General features: G+C 37.7%; 3 protein-coding genes across 5 annotated transcripts in view; 1 reads left to right on the forward strand and 2 right to left on the reverse strand.

The window, feature by feature from the left end:
• Positions 1-24,216, reverse strand: LOC106053043 (coiled-coil domain-containing protein 124-like). 2 transcript variants are annotated; one of them, XM_056041402.1, is made up of 5 exons: positions 24,108-24,216; positions 16,402-16,572; positions 14,583-14,748; positions 14,055-14,172; positions 1-572 (listed from the first exon to the last, which is right to left on the reverse strand). In XM_056041402.1, the coding sequence occupies exons 2-5, from the start codon at positions 16,558-16,560 to the stop codon at positions 365-367; spliced, it is 651 nt and encodes a 216-aa protein (XP_055897377.1). In that variant the 5' UTR covers positions 16,561-16,572; positions 24,108-24,216; the 3' UTR covers positions 1-364. The 2 variants fall into 2 exon arrangements, with proteins under 2 accessions (XP_055897377.1, XP_055897384.1); XM_056041409.1 differs by having other exon boundaries at positions 23,974-24,108.
• Positions 16,579-23,644, reverse strand: LOC129928197 (uncharacterized). The gene is made up of 2 exons (XM_056041270.1): positions 18,538-23,644; positions 16,579-17,826 (listed from the first exon to the last, which is right to left on the reverse strand). Exons 1-2 carry the CDS (start codon positions 18,662-18,664, stop codon positions 16,616-16,618), a joined length of 1,338 nt encoding a protein of 445 aa, XP_055897245.1. The 5' UTR covers positions 18,665-23,644; the 3' UTR covers positions 16,579-16,615.
• The window catches only part of LOC106069506 (nicotinamide riboside kinase 1-like), an 18,381-nt gene continuing 17,324 nt past the window's right edge, over positions 24,067-25,123 (forward strand). The window contains exon 1 of one of the 2 annotated variants that reach the window (XM_013229179.2): positions 24,067-24,206. The gene's annotated coding sequence lies outside the window, so the exon portion shown is untranslated. Of the gene's footprint in view, positions 24,246-25,123 lie in introns of both variants that reach the window. The other variant, XM_056041368.1, reaches the window with a different exon arrangement.

Raw genomic sequence — 25,123 nt, forward strand, 5'->3', positions numbered from 1 at the left:
TAACATAGTCTTCATTTATTAATATTACAAATGTACAATACATAGTCAAAATATATTTAAGAAAAAAACATGATAAAATAAAGGAAGATCCTGAAATTACCAACAAATCTGATATTAATAAATGATTACCAGAATACTCCTATTTACATCTTGTAAATGCCTTTCAAAAAAAGAAAACAAAAAAAAAAACAAAACAACTTAAAACCCTGAAATGTTGAAAAACAACAATTTAATAATGAAAAGAATTATTTTTTGAACCATGATAAATTTAAAGATTATGAATTATTTTACTTAAAACTTGAAAGGAAATTGATGACTAAAGAAAAATAATGTTGCTAAATTAAGAACTACTTGTGTCAAGTAGTTATGTTTTAGCATTGTATGCTAGCAATCTTTGATTTAAAGGATTCTCTGGCGCTTTCATCCATTCTTTTTTTATCATTTGCTTAAGTTGTGATAAGCGTAAATTTGGATTTTCTTGTTTCAAAATTTGAAGGCGTGATTCTTCATATTCATTGTAAGCTGCTCTCATTCGTTTCTCAGGATGTCGATCAATTTGTTCTTCAGAGACACTGAAAAGAAACATTCAATATATTGATGTTAAATGTAGTTGAGAATTTCAGGTCACATCATGAATTGGTTTTCAAATGATGGAAACCTGTGCAAATGGGCAAAGTATTAATCAGACAGAAGAACTGGGTTCAGCATCTTTCATCTGTCCCTTGACTTTCGGTGTAGGGGTGCAGTGAAAATTTGCATAACCAAATCCCTCCTTATAAAAAAGAGGCTGCTCCTTTCTTTTACATCGTCCATCCAGCATTTCTTTATACAACCCTGTCTTTGTGCTCCCTCCACTGTACCTGGAAGGATGACTTTTGATAGTGAGTCATGTCTTATAATAGGACTGAACCAGCTCAGCAGTTGAAACAAATTTGATGATGATTTCTAGACCATAAAAGCTAAGCTGTGGAGCTTACAAAGGATTCTTTAATAAAAGAAAGTCGGATGAGATTAGGGGTGCACCAGATAGTCGCTCCGGCTCCAGATTCTCCCTAGTATTTGGCATTTTTTCACTAGTTGGCAATATTCGGCTCCGGTCAAATATCACTATTGGATAGTTGGCTGAATAGTAAAAAGTACACATATTTCATATGCTTGAAGTGGACCTCGTTCCATTAATGTCTGTTGTAGAATGTATTAATGTTTATATTAAAACAAAATAATGTGCTTAAAAATAGAGCCTTTATGAATATGCACCAAACATCGTTCATTATAAAGACAAGGCGTGTTAATATAAATAGAAATGAAACTTTACATCATAAATGCACTTGACATACAGAGCAGCAATGGCTGGCACATTTTTTCAATTCGTCTTCACCTTTGAGTAGGTTAGTTAACATGTTAAAATGTTATATTCCTAATTCATACTGACCAGACATCTGTCCTAGCTAGGGGTGCACTGGATAGTACTTTTTGATATTTGGCCGGTGCCGAATACCTACATGACTCAATCAGCTCATTTTACTGAAGTTTTTGCAAATCTTCTATATAACATACCCATATTCATATTATTTTTTTTCTTTTATTTACTTTCTTGCTTTGAACTCTATTACTGATTGATAAATTAAATTAACAACATTTTTTAACAGATATGCTTATCATAAACTAATCTTTGTAACATGAGTTGGTGTGTATGTATCAGGCCACCAATTGTAAAGTAGTATGTGGGATGACCCATGTAGAATATATAAACTTATATGTAACTAATGTTAATTTTTCAAAGGTAAAGTGCAATCTTGGTTTTATAGTGTAAATCTCTCTTAAGTACAATCTAAGTTGTATGGTGGGTAGATGTTTGTGTTCATGTATTTGACACCATCAACTTGTCATTAGCCTCATGTTTTAAAGGCCACAAACCGCTTCTGGTTTGTGCCTAATACAGATAGTGGCTAAATATATATCTTAAGTAATACCAGTAATAATGAGGAGTTACTTGACACTCAAATTATTATTAAGAATATTGTTATTCAATCAAGACACACATAACACAAGAGTAAGATTTGGCTGGTTTACCATGTGACAGTACTATTTTACAAGAATTGCAAACTGCTTTTAAAGAGTAGTCCATTGTTTTGACATTAAAGTAATGCCATATAAGTGATGACTTTTTATCAGCCATTATTATTACTGTCCAATTTACTAATGGCCCTTACAAGCCACTTTTATACCCGTGGCTTGTGTAACAAAATACTTGTAGGGGTGTGTCCTGTAGTTCAGCGCCCTAATTGACATTTCTCTCCAAGTAAACAAACTTAGTGTCATCACCTAGTGACCTCTAGACAGTATTAATATGTCTTAACAATTTGCGTTAATCCATTCTGCGTTAAGAATGGTCATTATCTATCAATACATTTAGCGTCATGGATTAAACAAGTAAGAAGTTGGGGGTGTTGAGTCTCTTGAGCCCTCCCTTTAAAGATACCTCTGGTCAGTGTCTTCTATGTTAATATACACAGATCCTTTCTATTTGTATCTACATTAAAATTAGTTCCTAGCTTACTAAGCTATTAAATATAATAATTATTAATAATATACTCTTGGTTTTAGGGTTGCAAAAAATCACTCTTGTAGTTGTGTTTTATGTTCAACCTCCTAATTGACATTTATCTCCAAGTTAGCAATCTTGGAAACAGCGTAGATGTTTGGCTTGTAGTCCAGCCCTTTAATTGAGACTTAACTCAAAGTAAACAAACTTATTACCCGGTCAAACATTGTAAAAGGTGTGGCTTGTGGTCCAGACCCTTGATTGACAACCTATCTCATAATAAACAAACTCATGCCAGGTTAACCTTATAGTAAAAAATACTTCTCCAAGTAAACTCTGTTCCCTCATAAGAATTAAAGATGTGACCTCTAGACAGTGTCAACACGTTGACATCTGGCTTAATGTGGTCAGCTGTCTATCTGTAAACTCAATGTTATGGACTAAACAAACAAAAGGAAGTGGAGATATACCCGCACATCTAGACAGATTATCAGCATGACGTAGTTAAGGAATATTACATGTTTACTAGACCACTCAAAGGTCAAGACAAGCTTTTAAAATGTGCAAGACATCGCTGCTATGTATGTAATGCGAATTTATAATGTAAAGTAGTATTTCTATTTAGATTAACATCTTATCTTATATAATACAGACGTTACTTCAAAAAAGAAGATGATTACGTCCTACGCGTCATGCATTTAGTCATGCATATTAACCAATGACTTAAATTCTGCCAAGTCACTGGTTTTCCTGGCTAGCTCAGGCAACCCATTCCATGCTCTAATAGCACTAGGGAAGAAGGAGTATTTGTACAAATTTGTCCTAGCATATGGGACGAGGAATGTGCCTTTATCTTTGTGTCTTTCAGAGTATTTTATTAAATTTTGTTTTTGTATTTGAAGATTATGGTTCAGTGTTTTATGTATTATTGCCATTTTACTTTTGAGCCTTCTGTCCTGAAGGCTTTCTAAATTTAGTGATTTTACTAAAGGTGTTACTCTAGTCAAATGTGAATATTCGTTTGTTATGAATTGCACTGCTCTATTTTGTGTCTGTTCTAGTTTCTTAATGTTTTCTTGAGTTGAGGGGTCCCAAACAGAGGATGCATATTCTATTATTTGCCTAACCAAAGTTAAATAACATTTTAGATTTATGTTCTTATTTGATTTATAGAAATTTCTTTTAATAAATCCTAATGCTTTGTTTGATTTTTTTGTAGTTTCATCAATATGTGGATTCCATGACAGTTTTTCATTTATTATAACACCTAGGTATTTTGCGTTTTTAGTCTGTGTTACTGGTTTGCCATGAATAAGATAAGTGGAATTAATTTGTTTGTTTTTTTTGTTACTCTTAACAACTGACATTTTTCTGGGTGGAAAGACATGCTCCAATTTGATTCCCATTTCTGTAATTCATCTAATTCTCTTTGTAAAATATCTGTGTCTTGTGTTGTTTTTATTGTTCTATATATTATTCGTCCCGAGACATGACGTTAAACTGCGCTCCTCTTTCCTTAGCACTTTTGGAGCTCAAAAGTGCCCTACTTCTTTTCTATCATTGTGTCTGCCTCTTCTTTTCCTAAGTCTGCCTTCATTGATCATCACACTGTCTCCTTAACTTTAAATTCTCACTACGTCCTAGACCAGTCCGTTTGCCGTGGACTGCGACGGGTAAGGGGGGATAAAGAGATCCTGGTGTTTGAGTGGTGGCTATCTGAGGATAAACCACAACAACACAATACTTTGGCTCCAAGTTCCCCTAGACCTGAGACCCAGATGGCCCGCTCTGGGTCAACCGGCTGGTCATGCCAAGCTACCAGCATAGGTCGTCGACCTATGCTGGAGGGCGGTGGCTGGAGGGTCAATCAGGGAGCTGCTGTATCGGACACATGTCCGATGTAGCAGCTGACTGAGTATAGCACCTGTGTAACCCTGGCGGGCTCATTCTGGACATCCGAATGGCCCGTCCCCTTGTTGGACTGGATGGCGGGTGGGGAGCACAGGTGCCGAATTAACAAAAATATATATGGACAACAAAAAAAAACACACACAAAACTACTTGCCCCAGACCTATGTCTGGGCAAGAAACGTCGAATTGATTATAAAAAAGAGGAGGTCCCAAAAAGCTGTGCCACCTGGCCATCATTTCTGGTGGTTAGGTGCACAGAGGAGGGAAAAAGCCTGACAAAGTTGAGCCCTTTTATTATCTATAAGGGACTCAAGTCAGTAGTGGGAGAGCCCAAGAGTGTGTCTAAGCTACACAAATCAATGGAACTTCTTGTAGAAGTAGACAGCAAGACACACTCTGATGGGCTTTTAAGATGCCGAAGACTCTGTGATCTCCAAGTGGAAGTCATGCCACACAAGAGTCTGAACACCAGCAGAGGTGTAATCAGCTCTAGGGACCTACTGGAATGTTCCAAGAAGGAAATAGTGGAGGGCATTGAAGGAGTCACCCATGCCCGGCGCATTACCAGGCGCAGGGAGGGTGAGGAGGTCAAAACCGCCACTATTATCCTCATATTCGGAACTAGGACACCGCCAGAGTATGTGAAGGCAGGATACCTACGAGTTCCAGTGAGGCCCTACATACCTAACCCCATGAGGTGCTTCAAGTGCCAGGGTTATGGACACGGCGCGGCAGTCTGCAAGAGGAACACTGTGTGTGCCAGATGTGCTGGAGAGGGTCATGAGGACAAGGGCTGCACAGCCCAGTTCAAATGCCCAAACTGTCAAGCTGGCCACTCAGCCTACTCCAAGGACTGCCCTGTGTGGAAACAGGAGGTTGCCGTGCAGGAGTACAAGGCAAGAAACGGGTGTACCTTTAGCCAGGCGAAATCGGCTGTACTGGCCCTACCCAAGGGCCAATTCGGCTTGACAAAGACCTACGCCCAGGCTGTTGCTAAGAAAGGAAGATCCATAGCTACACAGACGGACACATTGACCCCCCCCCTCCTCCTCCACCAACTCAGAAGAAAACACCGCCAAAGAACACACCTCTGAAGAAACAAGAAAGCCCTGTTGTCATGCTAAAGAACAGGTTCTCTGTGCTCGCTGATGAGAGCATGGAGACTGAGCAGCATGTCAAAACCAATACTCCGGGAGAACCCGGAGACATCATGTCTGACACAGGTTCTCCTCAGAGAACCCAGCCAGACACCCCAACCTCTACCGAGTTAGAGGTTGACCAACTCCCTAAGGGGAGAAATCAAAGCGGAGAGGATGCCCGAGGTGAGAGAGGAGGAAATAACCTCCGCTCTAACCAGAGGGATCTCCCTCTCCAGAGAGAAAGACTTCCCCCAAAAGGGGGTTGTCCTCCTCTCCATCCAAACCCAAGAATAAAAATACCAAGGTCACTGGAATAAAGGGAAACCCCTCCGGGGGCCTCCCAAGGCCAAATAGCTCCAAGTAGGTCATCTAGAATAAGCCATGGATTCCAGAATTGTACAGTGGAATTCTAGAGGCCTCAAGGCCAATTACGAGGAAATGCAGCTACTGATGGACTCTGAGACTCCTGTAGCTGTCTGCTTACAGGAAACATTTCTGAAAGATTGCATCAGCTTCCGAAGCTACCGTGCTTACAGCAAGAATGTTGAGGATGCAGAGAGAGCATCAGGTGGAGTCTGTATCCTTGTGAAGGATAGCATCCCCCATGAGAGGGTAAAACTAAAGACCACACTACAGGCCGTAGCAGCTAGGATAACCCTTCACAAGGTTATCACTTGCTGCAGCCTGTATCTACCACCAGGCGCTCCATTAAACCGAACAGACATGGAGGACCTATTGAAACAACTCCCCCGGCCTTATTTAATCCTTGGGGATTTCAATGCCCATAACACCATGTGGGGATCCAACAATACCGACACAAGAGGTCGTATGCTGGAGGATATCTTCCTCCAACATGATTTATGCATACCGTACTTAATGATGCATCACCGACCTACTTGCACCCAGGAACTGGATCACTCACATGCATTGACCTCACCGTATGCGTCCCCGGACTTCTGGACGACTTTAAATGGTCAGTTAGCAATGATCTACGGGGAAGTGATCACTTCCCAATCATCATTACTAACAATCTCCCTTCATTAGGACGACCTCAGCGGTGGAAACTGAATAAGGCCGATTGGGAACAATTCCAAAAAAGATGCTCCGAGGATATCACAGAAAATATCCTCGATGAACAGAACTCAGCTGATACCTTTGTTAGCAAGCTACTAAGTATAGCCAGGAAAGTTGTACCCCTAACCTCTGCAAACCCAAAACGGCCTAGCAAACCATGGTTTGATACAGCTTGCAAAAGTGCTATTGGCGATAGGAAAAAACGACTGGCTGCATTTATAAAGAATCCTTCCCAGGAAAACCTAAAGCTATTCAGGATAGCTAGAGCAAAGGCTAGACAAACCATACGGTCAGCCAAAAGGAATTCCTGGAGAAGTTTTGTCGGCAGTCTGGATGCCAAAACCTCTGCTAGAGCGGTTTGGAAGGCAGTAAGGCGAATCAAAGGGAAAGAATCAAATGCAATAGGGCATTTGAAAAACCAAGGACGAACTGTCACGTTCCCCAGAGAAATAGCTGACTGCCTTGCATCCTCAATAGCAGAAAAATCATCCACTGCACACTACACGCCAGAGTTCCAAAAAGTCAAAACCAGGGAGGAAAGACACCCCATTGATTTCAGGTCAGAGAACAATGAAGACTACAACAAACCGTTCTCGCTTGAGGAACTGAGGGAATCGCTGGACAAGTCACATGACACAGCGCCTGGGGAAGACGAAATCCATTACCAGTTCCTCAAGCACCTTCCCGAACCCTCATTGGCAGTCCTGCTAGGGGTCTATAACTGTGTGTGGCAAACAGGCGCTTTCCCAAACAGCTGGAGGAAAGCCACAGTTATACCGATACCTAAACCGGGAAGAGACGGCTCTGACCCAGCTAACTATCGACCAATAGCACTAACAAGCTGCATCTGCAAAACCATGGAAAGAATGATTAACAGTAGGCTGGTCTGGTACCTGGAAAGGAATAAAGTGATCTCAAACTACCAGTGCGGATTCCGGCAGGGGCGGACAACAACTGACCACCTGGTAAGGCTGGAAGCTTATACTAGAAATGCATTACTCAGAAGAGAACATCTAGTAGCTGTATTCTTCGATATAGAAAAGGCCTATGACACAACCTGGAAACATGGCATTCTACGTGACCTGGCGCTTATGGGGCTTAAGGGACACCTCCCCCGTTTTGTGGAGGAATTCCTGAAAGATCGAAAATTTCAGGTTCGAGTGGGCAACTCCGCTTCTGACACTCATGACCAGGAAATGGGTGTACCCCCAGGGCAGCATTCTGTCAGTCACCCTGTTCAACATTAAAATAAATAGCTTCATAAATGCGCTGTCCCCTGGCATAGAGTGCTCTTTGTATGTTGATGACTTTGTCATTCTCACTTATGGGAAAAACATGAACACCTTAGAAAGAAAATTACAGTTATGTTTAAACAAAATTCAGGGTTGGGCAAACTATAATGGTTTCAAATTCTCTGACTCCAAAACAGTTAGTATGCATTTTTGTAATCTAAGGTGACTCCACCCAGACCCTGAACTATTTATACACAAAAAGAAGATCCCTGTCGTGAAAACTACAAAATTTTTAGGCCTCACCTTAGATTCCAAATTTAATTTTCTCCCCCACAATAAGGAACTTAAGAAGAAATGCCAAAAGTCATTAAACATACTAAGAGTACTCAGCCATACGGACTGGGGAGCTGACAGAGATACCTTGCTGCTGCTCTATCCGAGTCTAATTCGATCCAAGCTAGACTACGGATCCATAATATATGGAGCAGCAAGGAAGTCTTATCTAAAAATACTGGAACCAATACAAAATGCTGCCCTGCGTCTCTGTCTCGGCGCGTTTCGTACATCACCTATCCCAAGTCTCCATGTGGAGGCTGGAGAACTCCCCATGGATATAAGAATGAAAAAGCTTGCAATGCAGTATATATTCAAGCTAAAATCCAACCCCACGAACCCTGCTTTTGACTCCATATTTAACCCCACAGAGGTAGAATTATACAATCGAAGGCCTAACGTCATACAGCCGTTGGGCCTTCGAATGAGAGAACCCATCCAAAATTTAACCCCACCCATTGACCAAATCTCTAAAATAGAAACCCCTCAAAACCATCCTTGGCTAATGAATAAACCCAAATTAAATTTATCCCTCCTCAATTTCAAAAAAGAAAATACAGACCCAAGCATACTACAAGTCCACTTTAGGGAACTGCAGGAGGGCTACGGAAATTGTGGCACCATCTACACAGACGGATCCAAAATGGAGGGAAAGGTCGCGTGTGCCTGCTCCTTTCAGAACAAAACAATCTCCCGTAGACTCCCCGATGGCTGCTCCATCTTTACGGCCGAATTGCACGCAATATTGCTTGCACTTATGGCCGTAAAAGCATCAGAAAGGAGGAAATTTATAATCTGCTCCGACTCCAAATCTGCATTGCAAGCTTTGGGGCGGATGAAGACTGACATCCCATTGGTACATAAGAGCCTGAAGCTGTTGGACCAAATAACAGCCGACCGTAGGGATGTCACCTTCATCTGGGTCCCCTCCCATGTTGACATTGAGGGAAACGAAGCCGCAGACAGAGAAGCAAAGAGAGCCCTAAATCATGCGGTGTCAGGAACCCAAATGCCCTACTCGGACCTGAGACAAAGTATTGCCTCTGCCACCTATTGAGAGTGGCAGAACCGATGGGAGGCTGAGACTCACAGTAAACTCAGGCAGATTGTGGCGGATGTCAGGTGGCGGCCCACATCTAAGGGTCTGACAAGGCGTGGTAGCACGACCATGTCCAGACTTAGGATTGGCCACACCTACATCACGCACTCTTTTGTACTGAAGAGAGAGAGGAGCCCCCACTTTGTGAGTACTGTGACTCTCGCCTCACCGTGGAACATATCCTCGTTGATTGCCCCAGATACCAGGATGTCAGGGCGAAATATTTTAGAGTCACTAATTTAAATACACTATTTGATAATGTCGACCCTGGGAAGGTACTGGGCTTTATTCGGGAAGTGGGGCTATCTACGAAGATCTGATTTATGAATTTGTGAACATGCACAATTTACATTAGATTTTTACCAAATATTTAAATTTTTACTACCTTTACTATTTTAAGTGTGAATAGACCTTGATTTTAATGATATGACTGTATAGAATCTGGCCCTTGTTGTTTAGAGAGAGAGTAGTCCTTAAGGGACTGCAGGCACGACATGGCCTAAATTGTGCCGATGTGCCTCAAATCAACAAATCAAATCAAATCTATATATTATGCAATCGTCTGCAAATAATCTGACTTTTGTTCCTGAAGTAATGCAATTTGGTAAATCATTTATGTAAATTAAAAATAGTAGTGGACCCAAGACTGTTCCTTGAGGTACACCTGAGTTTACTGTTATCGGTGTTGATTTAGAGCCATTTATTATTACAGTTTGTTCTCTCCCTATCAGAAAGTCTTTAATCCACTGATGCAGTGGACCATTAATGCGGAAATATTTTAATTTTTTAAGCAAACTATGGTGGTGAACTTTGTCAAAAGCCTTAGAAAAATCTAGTAAGATAGCATCTATTTGTTCACTATTATCTAAACCTTTTGAAAAATCATCAATTAGTCCTATTAGTTGTGTTTCACATGATCTATATTTCCTAAAGCCATGTTGGTATGGTGTGAGGACATTATGTTTGTCTAAGTGGTTTATGATGTTGCTACATATTATGTGTTCTAGGATTTTACATGTGATGCTGGTAAGTGATACTGGTCTGTAGTTTCCTGGGTCAGATTTTTCTCCTTTTTTAAATAGGGGGGTGACATTAGCTTCTTTCCAGTCCTTTGGTACTCTGCCCTGGTTAAGTGAAGCCTGAAAGAGTATTTTGAACACTGGGGCTAGCTCATTACTTAGTTCTTTGAGTAATCTAGCTGGAATACCATCAGGTCCAGAAGCTTTATTTGGTTTGGTGTTGGCTAATAGTTTTTGAATTCCATTTTCTTGTACTACTATATCTTCTATGTTGTCTACTTGGTTCAAATTCAGTAATATGTTTTTGTCTCCTGGGGCTGAGAATGCTGATGCAAAGTATTTGTTTAGGATGTTTGCTTTAGTTTCATTATCATTATGTATTATGTTATGTTCATCTTTTAATGGCGATACGCCTGTTGTTTCCATTTTCTTAGACTTAATGTATGACCATAGGTTTTTGTTGTTATCTTTAGATATTACATTGTTTATGTATTCACTCTGCAGCTGCCTGCTTACTTTTTGGGTTAAGTGTTTAATTTTTATATACTTTTTGTAAACTCTTTCTGTATTAGTTTCTTTAATTTTTCTATATAGGTTTTCCTTCTGTTTACAAAGCTTCTTTAGTCTATTATTAAACCAGCATTTATTTATTTTGTTTGATGTGTATTTAGTTGGTATATGATTTTCTATAATGCTTTTAAGATGGTTTTTAATGAAATTCCAGAGGTCATCGACTGGTTGGTTAATGTCTTTTTCTAATAAGAATGTTTGTTGAAAGTTTAATGCAGCTTGGTGTAGTTGTGTTAGGTTACATTTATTCCAGAGTAAGATTTTTCTTTTGGGTTTTGTATTGGCTACTGCTTTTATCTGACTGTGTATTTTTATGATCTCATGGTCTGATAGACCAGGGATAATATCATAATCAACTACTAATCCAGGTCTGTTGGTTAAGAAGAGATCTAATGTGTTGTTTAATCTAGTTGGCTTTTTAATGATTTGATCTAAACTTAGGTTGTGTAAAGTTTCTATGAAAAGCTCATTTATGTCCTTAAGGTTTTGGTGTTTATCTATGGTTAGTGTTTTCCAACTTATATCAGGTAGTTTGAAATCACCCATAATCCAAAAAACTGCATTTTTATGTGTCTCTTTAAGTGTAGTAATCTGATTACATACATGCCTTGTCTTTGTACTAAATAATATTTGGTGCAAAGTCATAGTTTTAAAAACAAATTCTTTTATTTGAAACATAAACGTTAATGTATTTCAGAACTGACATTATAGAATCATGTCCACTTTATGAATATTGGTATATTTTTATTGACGTGGAGATTTAGTTTAAACTTCTTGTTCGACATTGTTTATGAGCGTCGACTATCTTTATATTGTTTGCCTTTCGCCTGTGTTGTTCTGATATTTAAGTGTTACCTCCATTTGGTGTCTCTGGAAAAGACTTAGCGCGGTACTATGCTGTAGTTTTTACTATCCGGTTTACTATTCGGAAGTGATATTTGACCGAAGCCGAATATTGCTGAGTAGTGAAAAAAATGCAGAATATTTGGCAGAAGCCGGAGCGACTATCCGGTGCACCCCTAGTCCTAGCTGTGCATGTATATCTCCAGAGGTAAAGATGAACAACTCCCACCCCTTTTTTATTTGTTTAGTCCATCACATTTTTATTGATAGACAGGTGGCCACAAGTTAAATACAATGGACGTAGGTTTAATGTCAGCGTATGTACACTCTCTAGAGGTCACACCTTTCGAGGGAACTAAGTTTGTTTACTTGAAAGTAAATCTTTAGAGTTTATTGATTGACAGGTGACCACAAGTCAGATACGATGGACGTAAGCACTCTCTAGAGGTCACACGAGGGAAGTAGGTTTGTTTACTTAGTAGTAAATCTTAATTAGGGGGCTGGACTTCAAGCCACACCTCTACAAGGGTAACCGGACAAAGAGTTTGCTTATTTGGAGAAAAATCTGAATCACATGGCCACACTTTTCATGTGTGCCGAGTTACTTGGATATAAATCTCAATAAGTAAGCTGGACTAAAGATTACACACCTAAACGAGTGACCTTTAGCTACACAGAACACAAACGTCGAGATTTTATAGCCCAGTAAGCCAATAACTAATTATTTTGTAGAAAAAAATCTATATTAGCGTTAAAGACACGACCAGGCCTATGGAGAGCTAAACACCCCCTACTCTTTTTTATTTAATTACATACGTTCTTTGCACAATAAAATAAAACAAAGATGTGCATGTTTGTGTGTGTGTATTTTTGCCTTGTATTAAAACCTTTAGAAAGAAGGCTAATTTCATTATTTAATTCTTCTGACTTAATAAATAACAGAAAACATTACAGTAAAATTTAAAATAACATAAAAGAAATTGAACAATAGTACTGCAGTTAGATCTAGCAAACAAAGAAATAATATGCTGGAGTGTAAAAAAAAACCTTGACCTCTGTAACTAGTGTAAGTGTATAATTTATCTATATGCTTGACTGACCATGCCAATGTGTTATCTTTTGTGTCTGACCACTCAACACAATTGCATATGCCCAAGGGAAAAAAACGTGTGATGGTCAACACCATCAACTATACACACTACACTAGACTAGGAATACATGTGTAGGCTCACTCTGTCTATCTGACCAGGTTGTTGCAATCAGTCAAACACAAAGTCTATTTATATTTTTTTTTGGTAGGGAGGGTGAGGGTGAGTTGTTTTTTTCTCTAGTTGGTTTTCCTAATGCTCTTAGATCTATCTAAACTCTAAACAGATATCAATAATAGCCAGAACCAGAAGCCATATATGTTAGGACAAAAGGATAATAAGCAAAGTCCTAAAAGTTATGGGTATGGGATCGACATAATATTCTTAGCTGAAAATCATATTTGTCTTGTTCTTTTTTTTTTTTTAAAGCCTTTATTGTTTAGATCTGTTTATTTCTTACAACAAGCTTCAATTGAACAAACTGGTTTACATTACATCGCATAAAGTTTGTTTCTCCATTTCTGTCAAGTATAAACATCAACAGCCCATATCATTAACTCTATTTGTCAAGCATTAACATCAACAGCCATATCCTTAAGTTTACATGTCAAGTATAAACACCAACAGGGTCATGGTGTCTTAGTGGTTAAGCGCTTGGCTTCCAAACCTGGGGTCCTGGGATCAAATCTCGATGAAAATTGGAATTTTGATTTTCAGGATTATTTAGGGTGCCACTGAGTCCCCAACTCTAATGGGTATCTGACTCTAGTTGGGTAAAGTAAAGGCAGTTGTGCGGGCCACATAACACCCTGCTTGTTAACCGTTGGCCAAAGAAATAGATGACCTTAACATCATCTGCCCTAAAGATCCCAAGGTCAGAAGGGGGAACTTTATTACTTTTTATAAACATCAACAGCCCATATCCTTAAGTTTATATGTCACCAATGCGGTGACTGTGTACTAAATAATTCAACAAAAGAAAAAGAAAGTAAAGTACATTTTTGTACAAGTAATATTATCAATACTATTAGGAATGTACTGCAATGCATCACTGTTGTGACAATGTCAGTATGTGATGATATGCTATGGGTAAACCTGCATACTTAGCTCTTGAAATATACTATTATTGAGAAAAAACAAAACAACAACAACAATGCCTACACTAGAAATTGAAATGCTACTTTGAATGTATACTCCATACCTTAAGACAGATAGAGCTTCATCAACTGTTCTGGCTTCATCCCCTTCTACAGCCTGGATATTGACATTTTCTTCCAATGGGACTTCAATATGTGTGCGTTCTTGTTGAGCCTTCAGAGCTATTCACAAAGAATACAAAATCATTTAAGAAATAAAGTATAAGCTTTTCTTTCAATTTATTTGTGTCCATCCGTATGAAATAAATTGTTTTCAGTTACATTTACTGTGTCTTAGACTTAGGTCCTCCCACTGGGTAGGCTCAAGTAACAGTCACTGTATCTTAGACTTAGGAGGTTCTCCCACTGGGTAGGCTCACTGTGTCTTAGACTTAGGTCCTCCCACTGGTAGGCTCACTGTGTCTAAGACTTAGGTCCTCCCACTGGGTAGGCTGAAGTTAAAGTTACTGTGCTGTGCAGGCTCATTCTGAACTTGATCATCAAAAAAACAAAAAATAACAGAAATCTATCATGTAGAACAAAGGTTATTGTAAATTAAAGCTCTTTGGCTTAGATAACATTTGAAAGATTACCTTGAGCTGCAGCAGCAATTCTCTCCTGATTCTCTAAAATCTGAGCTCTGGTCAATTTCGCAGCTTGAGATTTAGCTCCCTTGATACTACTCATCTCTTCTTCATGGAGTTGTTGGAGAGTTTTCTTGCGTTCCAGAAGCTCTTGTCTTTTCTTTTCACGTTCTTCCTAAAGAGTAATTCTAAAATAAGCCAATTTTTCTTGTCACTGCCCTTAGTGTGACAAGCATTTTAAACATTTCACCATCTAGTCACTCAAGGAATAGACCAAATTTAACCCATAGATTTGCCAATATCATTAGTTAAGAAAAAAAGGGTTTAGAACAAAATACTCCTTTCGTAAGTTCTAATGTGACATTTTTAGTTATCTAAAAATTTGGACATGTAACTTTGGCAATTTTTTAGCAAAAATATTAAAATATTGATTGTCAAGATGACCCATATAAAAACTTTGATAGTTAGCAAAGCTAATATTTAGTTATAAGCTAACTAAAATTAACAATTTTTATACAAGATTTAATAAGTTTCTTAAGTAAGTAGAATATATTTAGTTATATCTACTAAAATTCCCTAGAAATGGGAAAGTGGTTTGAGTGCTGGAACAAGTCCCAAAAAGCCAGCAGAGTCTCTGAGCACATGAGGTGGGGGAGGCTGTCCAGGCCTGAGCAAGCTATTATAGCACAAGCCAAACTATGACTTACTGTGCCCCTGGTGCAGGGAAGAAGAGGAAACTGTGTCTGACATCCTATTTGACTGCCCCAGACTTTCTGATCTCGTCTCAACAGGTCTTTACAACCCCCTTTACTTTGCCCCGACTAATGTCAGGTATCCATTAGAGTTGAGTGGACTCAGAGACACCCAAAGATCCCAAAATTAAAAATCTCAGGACCTCTGATTCAGAAACCAAGCGCTTTACCACTCAGCCACAGTGCCTCCATTCTGCCTGAGTGTTGGATTGTGTTCTTTTTTTACCTTTTCTGAGGGGCAACAAGCTTGTTGATTTGAGACGTTCAAAAGGGCTTGAACTTTTTACAATGTTAAGTTTAAGAAAAAAAAAACTTATAGCCAAGCTCATGATCTTTGCAATGGCCCAATGAATTCCTTTGTGCCTAAATTACCTCAGGGCATTTTTTTCAATGTTAAGTAAAACTTTCCATTTTAAAATAGATAAACTAAGTAATTATGGTAATATTTAGTTCCAATATTTAGTAACAGATCAATCAGATCAGAATAAAAATGTGTCAAAAAATCTTCAATGAACTATAGTTTTAATAGGACAAACAATCACATCGTTAAAAATCAAGCCAGCCAATATTTTTTCTTCTTTACTTCATTATTAGTTTGTCAATGCAACTATAAACTTATCCTAAAACTTCTGTTTAGACTAATCCCACAAAATAAATATTCATCCACTTATCATTTCATTGGCCACATTCAGTTATATAATTGTCTCCCTGCATTTTTAACTATTCATATTGCCTCCCTTCTGTTTCTGTTACATCTAATCGGCATGGCCCCTCTTTATAACACTACCCCTCCCAAACCTATACTTTTTGCCTGTGAATTTGATTACCAGTATCACTTATTTTCCCCCCACCATATGCCTTAGAATAGAGTCCTGCATACAATATATATATATATATATATTTTGCCTCCCTTCTGTTTCAACTATTCATATAGTCTACCTTTTCTACTAAAAGAGAAAGAACTGTGAAAGTAACGGTAGTGTTTTTTTTTGTCTGATAATTTAAGTGGATTAATTTATCACTGAACTGAAATAAAAAAACTTGACAACAAAAAAAGCTCAGAAAAGAATCCAAACCTTTCTTTGTTGTTTTTTAGCAGCATGCTTGTCATCATCTTTCCAAAATTCATCTTCTTCTTGTTTCTGAGCTCTTTCAGTCTCTGCTTGTTTAGCAGCATCTTTACGAGCTTTCGCTTCAGCTGCTTTTGAATTTTCTCCTTTAAACTTTTTAGGCATTTCTCTCTAAGGCTGTTATTTGTACAAAATCAGTAAAATAAAGTTATTGCTACAGTCAGATACTTATATTTTTAAAACATTCATTCAATCTGTATTGGTGTGTATGTGAGGGGCACAGAGACACTTTCTCGAGGAGGAAGGGTGATATTAGTTGACTCACTTGTGTCTTTTCATAGACCACTGTACAACAGGGTGATATTAGTTGACTAGCTTGTGTCTTTTCATAGACCACTATAAAACAGGGTGATATTAGTTGACTAGCTTGTGTCTTTTCATAGACCACTGTACAGCGAGGTGATATTAGTTGACTAGCTTGTGTCTTTTCATAGACCACTGTACAACAGGGTGATATTAGTTGACTAGCTTGTGTCTTTTCATAGACCACTGTACAGCGAGGTGATATTAGTTGACTAGCTAGTGTCTTTTCATAGACCACTGTACAACAGGGTGATATTAGTTGACTAACTTGTGTCTTTTTATAGACCACTGTACAGCGAGGTGATATTAGTTGACTAGCTTGTGTCTTTTCATAGACCACTGTACAACAGGGTGATATTAGTTGACTAGCTTGTGTCTTTTCATAGACCACTGTACAGCAGGGTGATATTAGTTGACTAGCTTGTGTCTTTTCATAGACCACTGTACAGCAAGGTGATATTAGTTGACTAGCTTGTGTCTTTTCATAGACCACTGTACAATGGGGTGATATTAGTTGATTAGCTTGTGTCTTTTCATAGACCACTGTACAATGGGGTGATATTAGTTGATTAGCTTGTGTCGTTTCATAGACCACTGTACAACGGGGTGATATTAGTTGACTAACTTGTGTCTTTTCATAGACCACTGTACAATGGGGTAATATTAGTTGACTAACTTGTGTCGTTTCATAGACCACTGTACAACGGGGTGATATTAGTTGACTAGCTTGTGTCTTTTCATAGACCACTGTACAACGGGGTGATATTAGTTGACTAACTTGTGTCTTTTCATAGACCACTGTACAACAGGGTGATATTAGTTGACTAGCTTGTGTCTTTTCATAGACCACTGTACAACAGGGTGATATTAGTTGACTAACTTGTGTCTTTTCATAGACCACTGTACAACGGGGTGATATTAGTTGACTAACTTGTGTCTTTTCATAGACCACTGTACAACGGGGTGATATTAGTTGACTAACTTGTGTCTTTTCATAGACCACTGTACAACGAGGTGATATTAGTTTACTAGCTTGTGTCTTTTCATAGACCACTGTATCACTTAGATCTAAATAAAGCACATAACATTTATTTAAAAATAATAAACTCTAAATTTAGGCAAGATACCGAAAGGGTCACACAAATAAGGTTATATTCCACAAATATATGTGGAATTAGGAATAGGATACTGAAAAATCTTAATTTAGATTAAGTAGCAATCACATACAGTATTCAAAGATTCTTAAGCCTGTTTATGCAATTTTTATTTGTTAATTTTTTAATTTGTATATATCTATTTTTTTATAACCCTTGCATACATAAATATTCTGTTCAAAGTGTGTCTAATCACTATTCCTTCCCCCCAGATCTGCCAATAGAAACATACTAGGTAAAGAGCTATCCTCACTGGGTCTAGCCTTTCAAGTTTGAAATAGAGCAATGCCTTTTTTAAATCAAGTTACTAGAAGATACCTGTGGTACGCTATGGTAGAAATCCCCTAATATAAAGTATGAACAAACACTTCTTAGGTCCATCAGTTTAGTTTTCTGTCTGCCTGCATTAGAACGCCTCACAATACACATAATACTTTTAAATGAAACTCCTCTACCCCTAATTATATATATATAGTCAACCCATGGCGCTATTTTGCAGGGCTGGCCATAGGCCACTGCAACCTATGCGACTGCAGTGGGCCCCACACTTTCATAGGACCCGCACTAATTCTAGGTGTAACCATTTTATAACATATAACAGATTTCCCGCAGCCACCTGATTTACCATGAGCTCCTGGAAATCTCCTTGAAATTGCAAAATATACGAAAAAGTCCTGGAAATATATTGAAATTATTAAAATCTTTAGAAAACCCATACAAAGCTCCTGAAATATACAAACAAAAATTTTCATTTTGGGGTGTCATTCAATATGGAAAACGACAATCCTACCCGCAATAAAAATTCTGCATTATCCCATAATTTTTTAACCTGGTGAAAGAAGCTTCTCGCGCCTCAAACTAATGAAGAATTACTTGAGGTCAACAATACTGGTAGATAGATTGAAACATTTGGTAATTCTTGCTATTGAGCGTGATCTATGAAGGAAATAGAATTTTTATGATGTACTGTATGACTTTGCTACACGCAAGGCTCGTAAAGTAATTCTGTATGTAGTAAAGAATGAAATAAATGCAAAGATGAATGTATTTTCTAATATAAACTCTTAATTTTCACTTATAATCCGTAACCCTACCCAAACTAGGCCCTGCGAATTCCGTTTCACATAGGGCCCAACAATGGTTAAGTCCGGCCCTGCTATTTAGTGACGGGTGAATACAGAGTAGATTATTTGTTCTCCCCCATCTCTTTATTTCGCTGACCGCTTAAACTATGTGGGGTAGATATAAAAAGAGTGATCTTTCCATGACTTCTTGTTCACAAGTCCGGCCCTGCTATTTTGTGAAGGGTGAATGATACTTGTTCTCCCCCCTCTTTTTTTTCGTTGGGTAACTCTAGTCCATCTGACTTGCAAAAATAAAAGAGTGATCTTTCCATTACGTGGTGTCCAAACTCTTGAGCCATGAAGAGAATTATATATCTATATTATAAAGTAGAATGTGAGGTGTATGTATTTATGTATGTTACTTATAGACATTAAAACCGCTTGACCAATCTTGATAAAACTTGGCAGGAATGTTTCTTGGGTACCAACTTAGACCTTAGTGTATGTATTGTAGCCATAAAACAAACTTAAGACCCTAAAAAAAAAAAATTTGTCTGACTCTATTAAAGCTATAGTATTTTATGGATCTAGGTCATGTCTACAATGTTGACATGAGAAAAGATCGAAAGGATTTAGACCTAGATCTAATTTTAAGAAATACACTTTGCGCAGATAGTTTTTTACTTTGACACATGAAAATACAAAAGAAGATCCTTTGATTTCATTATATAATAAAATTAACCTTCAACTTTGTGTTTCAAAAGCATTTTTTACATTAATTAGCTCCTTATATATGTAACTACAGATTTCCTGACGAACATTCTTTCATTAGACAATACCGTAATGAATAGCGTACTAAAAATTAATTCGTTTAATTGTTTACTTTATAATCCCATCCCTAGATCTAAAACTCTAATTCAACTCTAAGATGATAAAACTTTTCTTCGCACAGATAGTTTTATACTTTAACACATGAACATACTAATTATAGTCCATTCATTTCATATTTAGATCAAATAAACATTCAAATTTGGTTTTCTAAAGCATTATTTTTAAGAGACTACATTCATTTACAAAAGCTGCGAATCCGAGTTGAGATAGGCCTAGATCTATATTCATTCATGAATCGCGTACTAAAAATTATTTCGTTTAATTGGTCACTTTATAATCCCATTCATTTAACAAATCTATCACTCTTTTCGTTTTTAATAGATATGAATGTATCGACCTCAGGTAAACCCATTTTCGCAAAACTAATTTTATTTTCAGAGCGAAAGAGAAATAATGTGAAAGGATCATTAGCTTAGTTTAACATACATCTAAATCCAAGCCACTAGATTAGTAAACACAAACTTAGACCCGCAGGCAATGCCAGGCTAGTATATATATATATATATATTGTTATAAACCTGGTGGTGGCACAAATGGGGGTAGTAGTGTGTGTGTAGTCAGCCGACGCAAATCGCCCCAGGCCAGCGCTAGACGAGCGGTCAACCGTGACGAGGTACGACTGTCAGCCGAGTCGTGTCAACAGGACAGTTCGGGAAGGATCGCAGCGTCACGAGAGTTGTAGTCACCTGACCACCTAGAAACGTCGAACGGCATTCTCTCCGGTTCGAGAAGGCCAGTAGGGACCCTATATAAGAGCGGAGGTGTCGCAGTCAAGATGGTTCAGAAAGGAGGTTCACGACAAGAGTTCAGAACACGGTCGACTACAGCACAGTTCAGCGGTGTGGTTCTGTACGGAGCATTACGACGGTTCAGTGCGGAGTACTATCAAGTACAGTTGAGACGAACGGCGTCTTGATCTTGGTCTGTGATCGAGTCCGACACAACGAGCCCAAGTGTGTGAAGTCAGTCCTGAACTGTTGAACCCAGTGCAAGCCCGGAATGAGACGGAGAGGCCAGTGCAAGACTTGATACGGCGGAACGGTGTTATCGGAGAGATATTTGTTATCGCAGAGCTATTTGTACTGTTCTACGTGCTGCCAATTGTACAGTATTGGCTGTTATTTATGGACATTAAACCTTTACGTTATTTTGGAGCCCTGACTTGTCAAGTTCTTTAAGTTGGTGGTGTATGGTGCAGTTTGCAGAGAGCCTGGATAGTGAGATTCGTAACAATATATATATATATATATCTTATCTTATGAGATACACTCATTTTTATACAGAGGAGAGTCTATATAAGATAAGTAGTATAATTATTATTAAACAAATATTTATTAGTTAAGTTTTTTAAGTAGATCTAGAATTAAATTATATTATAGTAATTTTTGTCTTCTGAACACCCCCTATTTTCTGACATTAACTAACACCCCATAATCTTTGTTAAAATGAGCCTCTATTCTGATAGCTATGACGAAACCAGTCTATTGTTTTTATTTATACCATTTCTTTGTAGTTCAGACACAGTTTCGTTTACTCTGAAAAACAAGGGTTTAACACGGGTTCAAAGGAACAATGGTAGGACGATGCCATTTTTTTTCTTCTAGGACAGAAGGAAGGTAGGTCCAGGGTTAAGGAGATTTTTTTAAGAAAATTAAAGTATCAGCTAAACACGAACTATCTAAAATGCTTCTAAATAGGCCTAAAAACACACACATGGCATAGTCTTTGTGTAAATATGGGGTGTTCCATAATATTCGTTTGTCACAATCAATGACACTAACGAACGGTCTTTATCACTATCAATGACACTAACGAACGCTATTTTAATGTTGAAAAAATGGACATTCCTGATTTATTTTGTATAGATCTAACATTTTCTTACTTAATTTTGTTTTTGTCTTAGATGTTAAACCAAGTGTGACGTGAATGGGTAAAAAGAAAGGGTATATCGCTAAACATAGTGCTAATTAGGGGCAGAGTTGGATATAATGTGTGTGAAAAAAAAATGTTTTTATGGGTGGCACAATCCTGCTCTCTCTCTTTTTTTCTCTCCTTGGCGCTCTAATCATTGATTGACCAGCCTAGGTAGGTACCTAGCATGGTGTCATCAACAAAGCATCCACACAATCCTGATGAAGTCCCAGCTGCGATGGGCAGGACATGTCTGCAGATTTGAAGATCGATGCATCCTTAAACGACTCTTGTATGGCCAACTAAGTGAAGGAAAGCGCTCGCAAGGCGGTCAAAGAAAAAGTTTCTGGGACACCCTCAAATCTTCTCTGAAGGCATTTAGCATAGACCCAGCCACCTGGGAGACAGAGGCACATGACAGAACATCATGGCGTCAAGCTGTGAAAACTGGCGCACAGGTTGCTGAGGAAAAGAGAACAACCCTGGCAGAAGAAAAATGCCAGAGAAGAAAAGCAAAGCCCACGACACTAGCTCCAGCTGGAATAACCTGCCCAGTGTGCAGCTGAACATTCTGGGTTCCCATAGGTCTCACCAGCCACATGAGGAGGCACAAAACCCCAGTGCAAAGCCCTCAGCCCCCTGGATGACAAAGTGGTCATCGAACCACAATGGACAAACATAGCGGGAGGGGCAATTATTGATCGATCAGGTACCAAATTAGGTCACAATCACTGAGTGGAGTAAGTGGGCTAGACGCTCTGGGTCACGCAGTTGTTTCATTTTTTTGGAGGTCAACTAGATCTAGGTAGGTCACAGTATATGGCCCTTTGTAAAGTTGAGAGTTTAGCAGAGAAGGGAGCAATTAAAAGAAGGAAAAGTGACACTAATCTGTCAGTCTTGAGTTGGTGTAAAAAGAAATTATATTAAAATTTTAAAAAAATTGAAGGTAATATCATTTTTAAATACAAAGAACACAAAGTATTCGTTAGTGTACAGAGTGGGAAATGGTGTTCGTTAATGTAAGGGCTGGACCTCATTGACCTGACTCTCTTCAACATATTTTATTGTAACTATGCATTGCGTAAGTTGGTGTAACTAAACAATATATCTATTTTTAGTGACCAATGGATGACAAGTTTATAGATGTTTCCAATTTTTTCCTAGAACTAACCATTATGGAGCTATAAAAATTACTATCTATTACTTAGTAAGTCATGAAGTCACTCACTCACTGTAGTATTAGTACTAAAACTATAACTAAGTTTATGTATAGATCTAGTCTAGTTCAGTATTTGATATTCATATTCATAGTCTATACTAGTCTATAGTGATAATAGTCTATAGATTATTATAGATCTACTTAGAGACTTAGATTCTACCAGAACTAGATTACTACTAGTACTACTACTACTACTAGATCTATCATCTATACTTAGTATAGTATAGAGTATAGATAGTGATAATAGTCTATAGTTAGAGTTAGACTTAGTAGATCTACTTAGTAGAGTCAGACTCAAGTCTAAGTAAGTAAGTAATTATTAGTAAGATAAGTAAGTCTTAGTCAGTCCAACTCTAGAAGTGAGTCTAGGCCTCAGAGTAGTCTAGCGGGACTAGCGAGTCTAGCTAGCCCTCTACTCTAGAGGAGGACTAGATCTAGCAATCTAGATCTATCTCTCTCAGTATCAGTGAGTTTGACTAGTATGAATAGTATGATTATTACAGACTATGACTATGCCCAGACTATGTCTATGAGTATGACTGATTACACTGATACCAGTGATACTAATAACTATGAATATGAGTATTTTATGAGTACTACTATGACTATGACTATTATTAGACATAAAATGAGTAGTACAACTATACTTAATACTAGATCTACTATGTAACTATATATACATATATAGTCACTGACTATACTTATAATTATTAATTATACTAGATCTATTATCATAATTATATAAATTATGTATGAGCGAGACAATAAATTTTAATTACCAAATTTTATAAATGAGTCAGAGTATTAATTATAATTAATACTAGATCTAAATCTAAGTCCTAAGGCTAAGTATAACTATAAAAAATAATCAATACAATAATAATCTGCTGCTATTATAATTTTATTATACTAAATTTATAGATCTAGATCTAGGTTTCTACTAGTCTAGTTGATCTAGAATAATCTAGATATTTACTTTTCTGAAGAAACAAAAAACACGAGCAACAGCTTGATCTAGATAGATAGACTCTATTCTCTATAGTCTATTTTACTGTAACATCATTTTATTATTATGGATCTCTAGATCTAGATTTATTTGTTTTGATTTACCTGCCGGAAGTTAAAAAAGAGGGAGATAACTCAAACATTTATCTTTCGTATGACAGATATGATGATGTCTGGATTTAGATGACTACAGTCTACACATCGGTAACAGTATCTAGATAACGTACATTGTAGTAATAAAATGTATTAAAATTTAATATAATAGAAAAAATAATGAAAGTTTAACACATATACTATAGCATTTAATTAGCAACTTGGACTTAGTGTCTTAACTTCTTAAGCAAGTAAAAAGTGACATAAAATGATAAAGCCTAATCATCTGAATCTGATTAGTAATCACTCGACGGTTGGGTCCCCTTTGAAGAATGCTACGCAAGTGGCAGCATCCTGTCTATACTCACGGTGTCTAGTTAAAGTTAGATCTAGATTCTAGGTTCCTACCGGGTACATGGTATACTATTAGTGCATATAATCATAATATGGGTCCGCAATATAATGTAGGTCTATTATATAGTTAATATAGACTATAGAGTAAAGTGCGAAGTTCGAGCAGCCCCGATTTGTCAAGAGGTTCGAACATACTATTTCCTTTTCCTTGTAAAGGTTAAGTTCATGGCGAGTAAAGTGCGAAGTTCAAGCGCATTAAGCCTGCTGGCAGCAATTTTCAAGTTTGGATTTTTATAGCACCGTAACGGTCTGACCTATGAAAAAACTGATGGTATCTGAATTCCTCGTCCTTTTTTCTATAAAAATAGATTGGATTTAATGTATCACTAGGCTTAGTTAAAATTAAATACGAAGCCAAAGAGGTGTAGGGTAAGTATCGCCAAGCGTACTTTTTCTCGAGCAGATTTTTCCCCAGTTAGTAAGCTCGATCGGGTTGATGGAAGGTTCGAACAGATCAAAGAAAATATATCTAAAAACATGTTTTAATATTTAATTTTTACTATAAAGTCATTTTCTTTTTACTCCAGCGCAAGAACACTATCCATTGCACCATTTCCCACCCTCCACAACTTCAAATAGTCTCTTTGAGCTGATGAGCCATCAGACTTAAAAAT

This window comes from Biomphalaria glabrata, chromosome 1 (genome assembly GCF_947242115.1).
Source record: "Biomphalaria glabrata chromosome 1, xgBioGlab47.1, whole genome shotgun sequence".
In the NCBI taxonomy this organism is placed as follows: Eukaryota; Metazoa; Mollusca; class Gastropoda; family Planorbidae; genus Biomphalaria; species Biomphalaria glabrata.

Coding starts and splice junctions, on each gene's coding strand:
- LOC106053043 (XM_056041402.1), bottom strand. CDS start 16,560: ATGCCTAAAAAGTTTAAAGGAGAAAATTCAAAAGCAGCTGAAGCGAAA. Junction 14,173..14,582: donor AATTGCTGCTGCAGCTCAAG/GTAATCTTTCAA, acceptor CTTTGTGAATAG/CTCTGAAGGCTCAACAAGAA. Junction 573..14,054: donor GAAGCTCTATCTGTCTTAAG/GTATGGAGTATA, acceptor GTTTCTTTTCAG/TGTCTCTGAAGAACAAATTG.
- LOC129928197 (XM_056041270.1), bottom strand. CDS start 18,664: ATGAAAATTTTTGTTTGTATATTTCAGGAGCTTTGTATGGGTTTTCTA. Junction 17,827..18,537: donor GAGATTTCCAGGAGCTCATG/GTAAATCAGGTG, acceptor TGCTTTATTTAG/ATCTAAGTGATACAGTGGTC.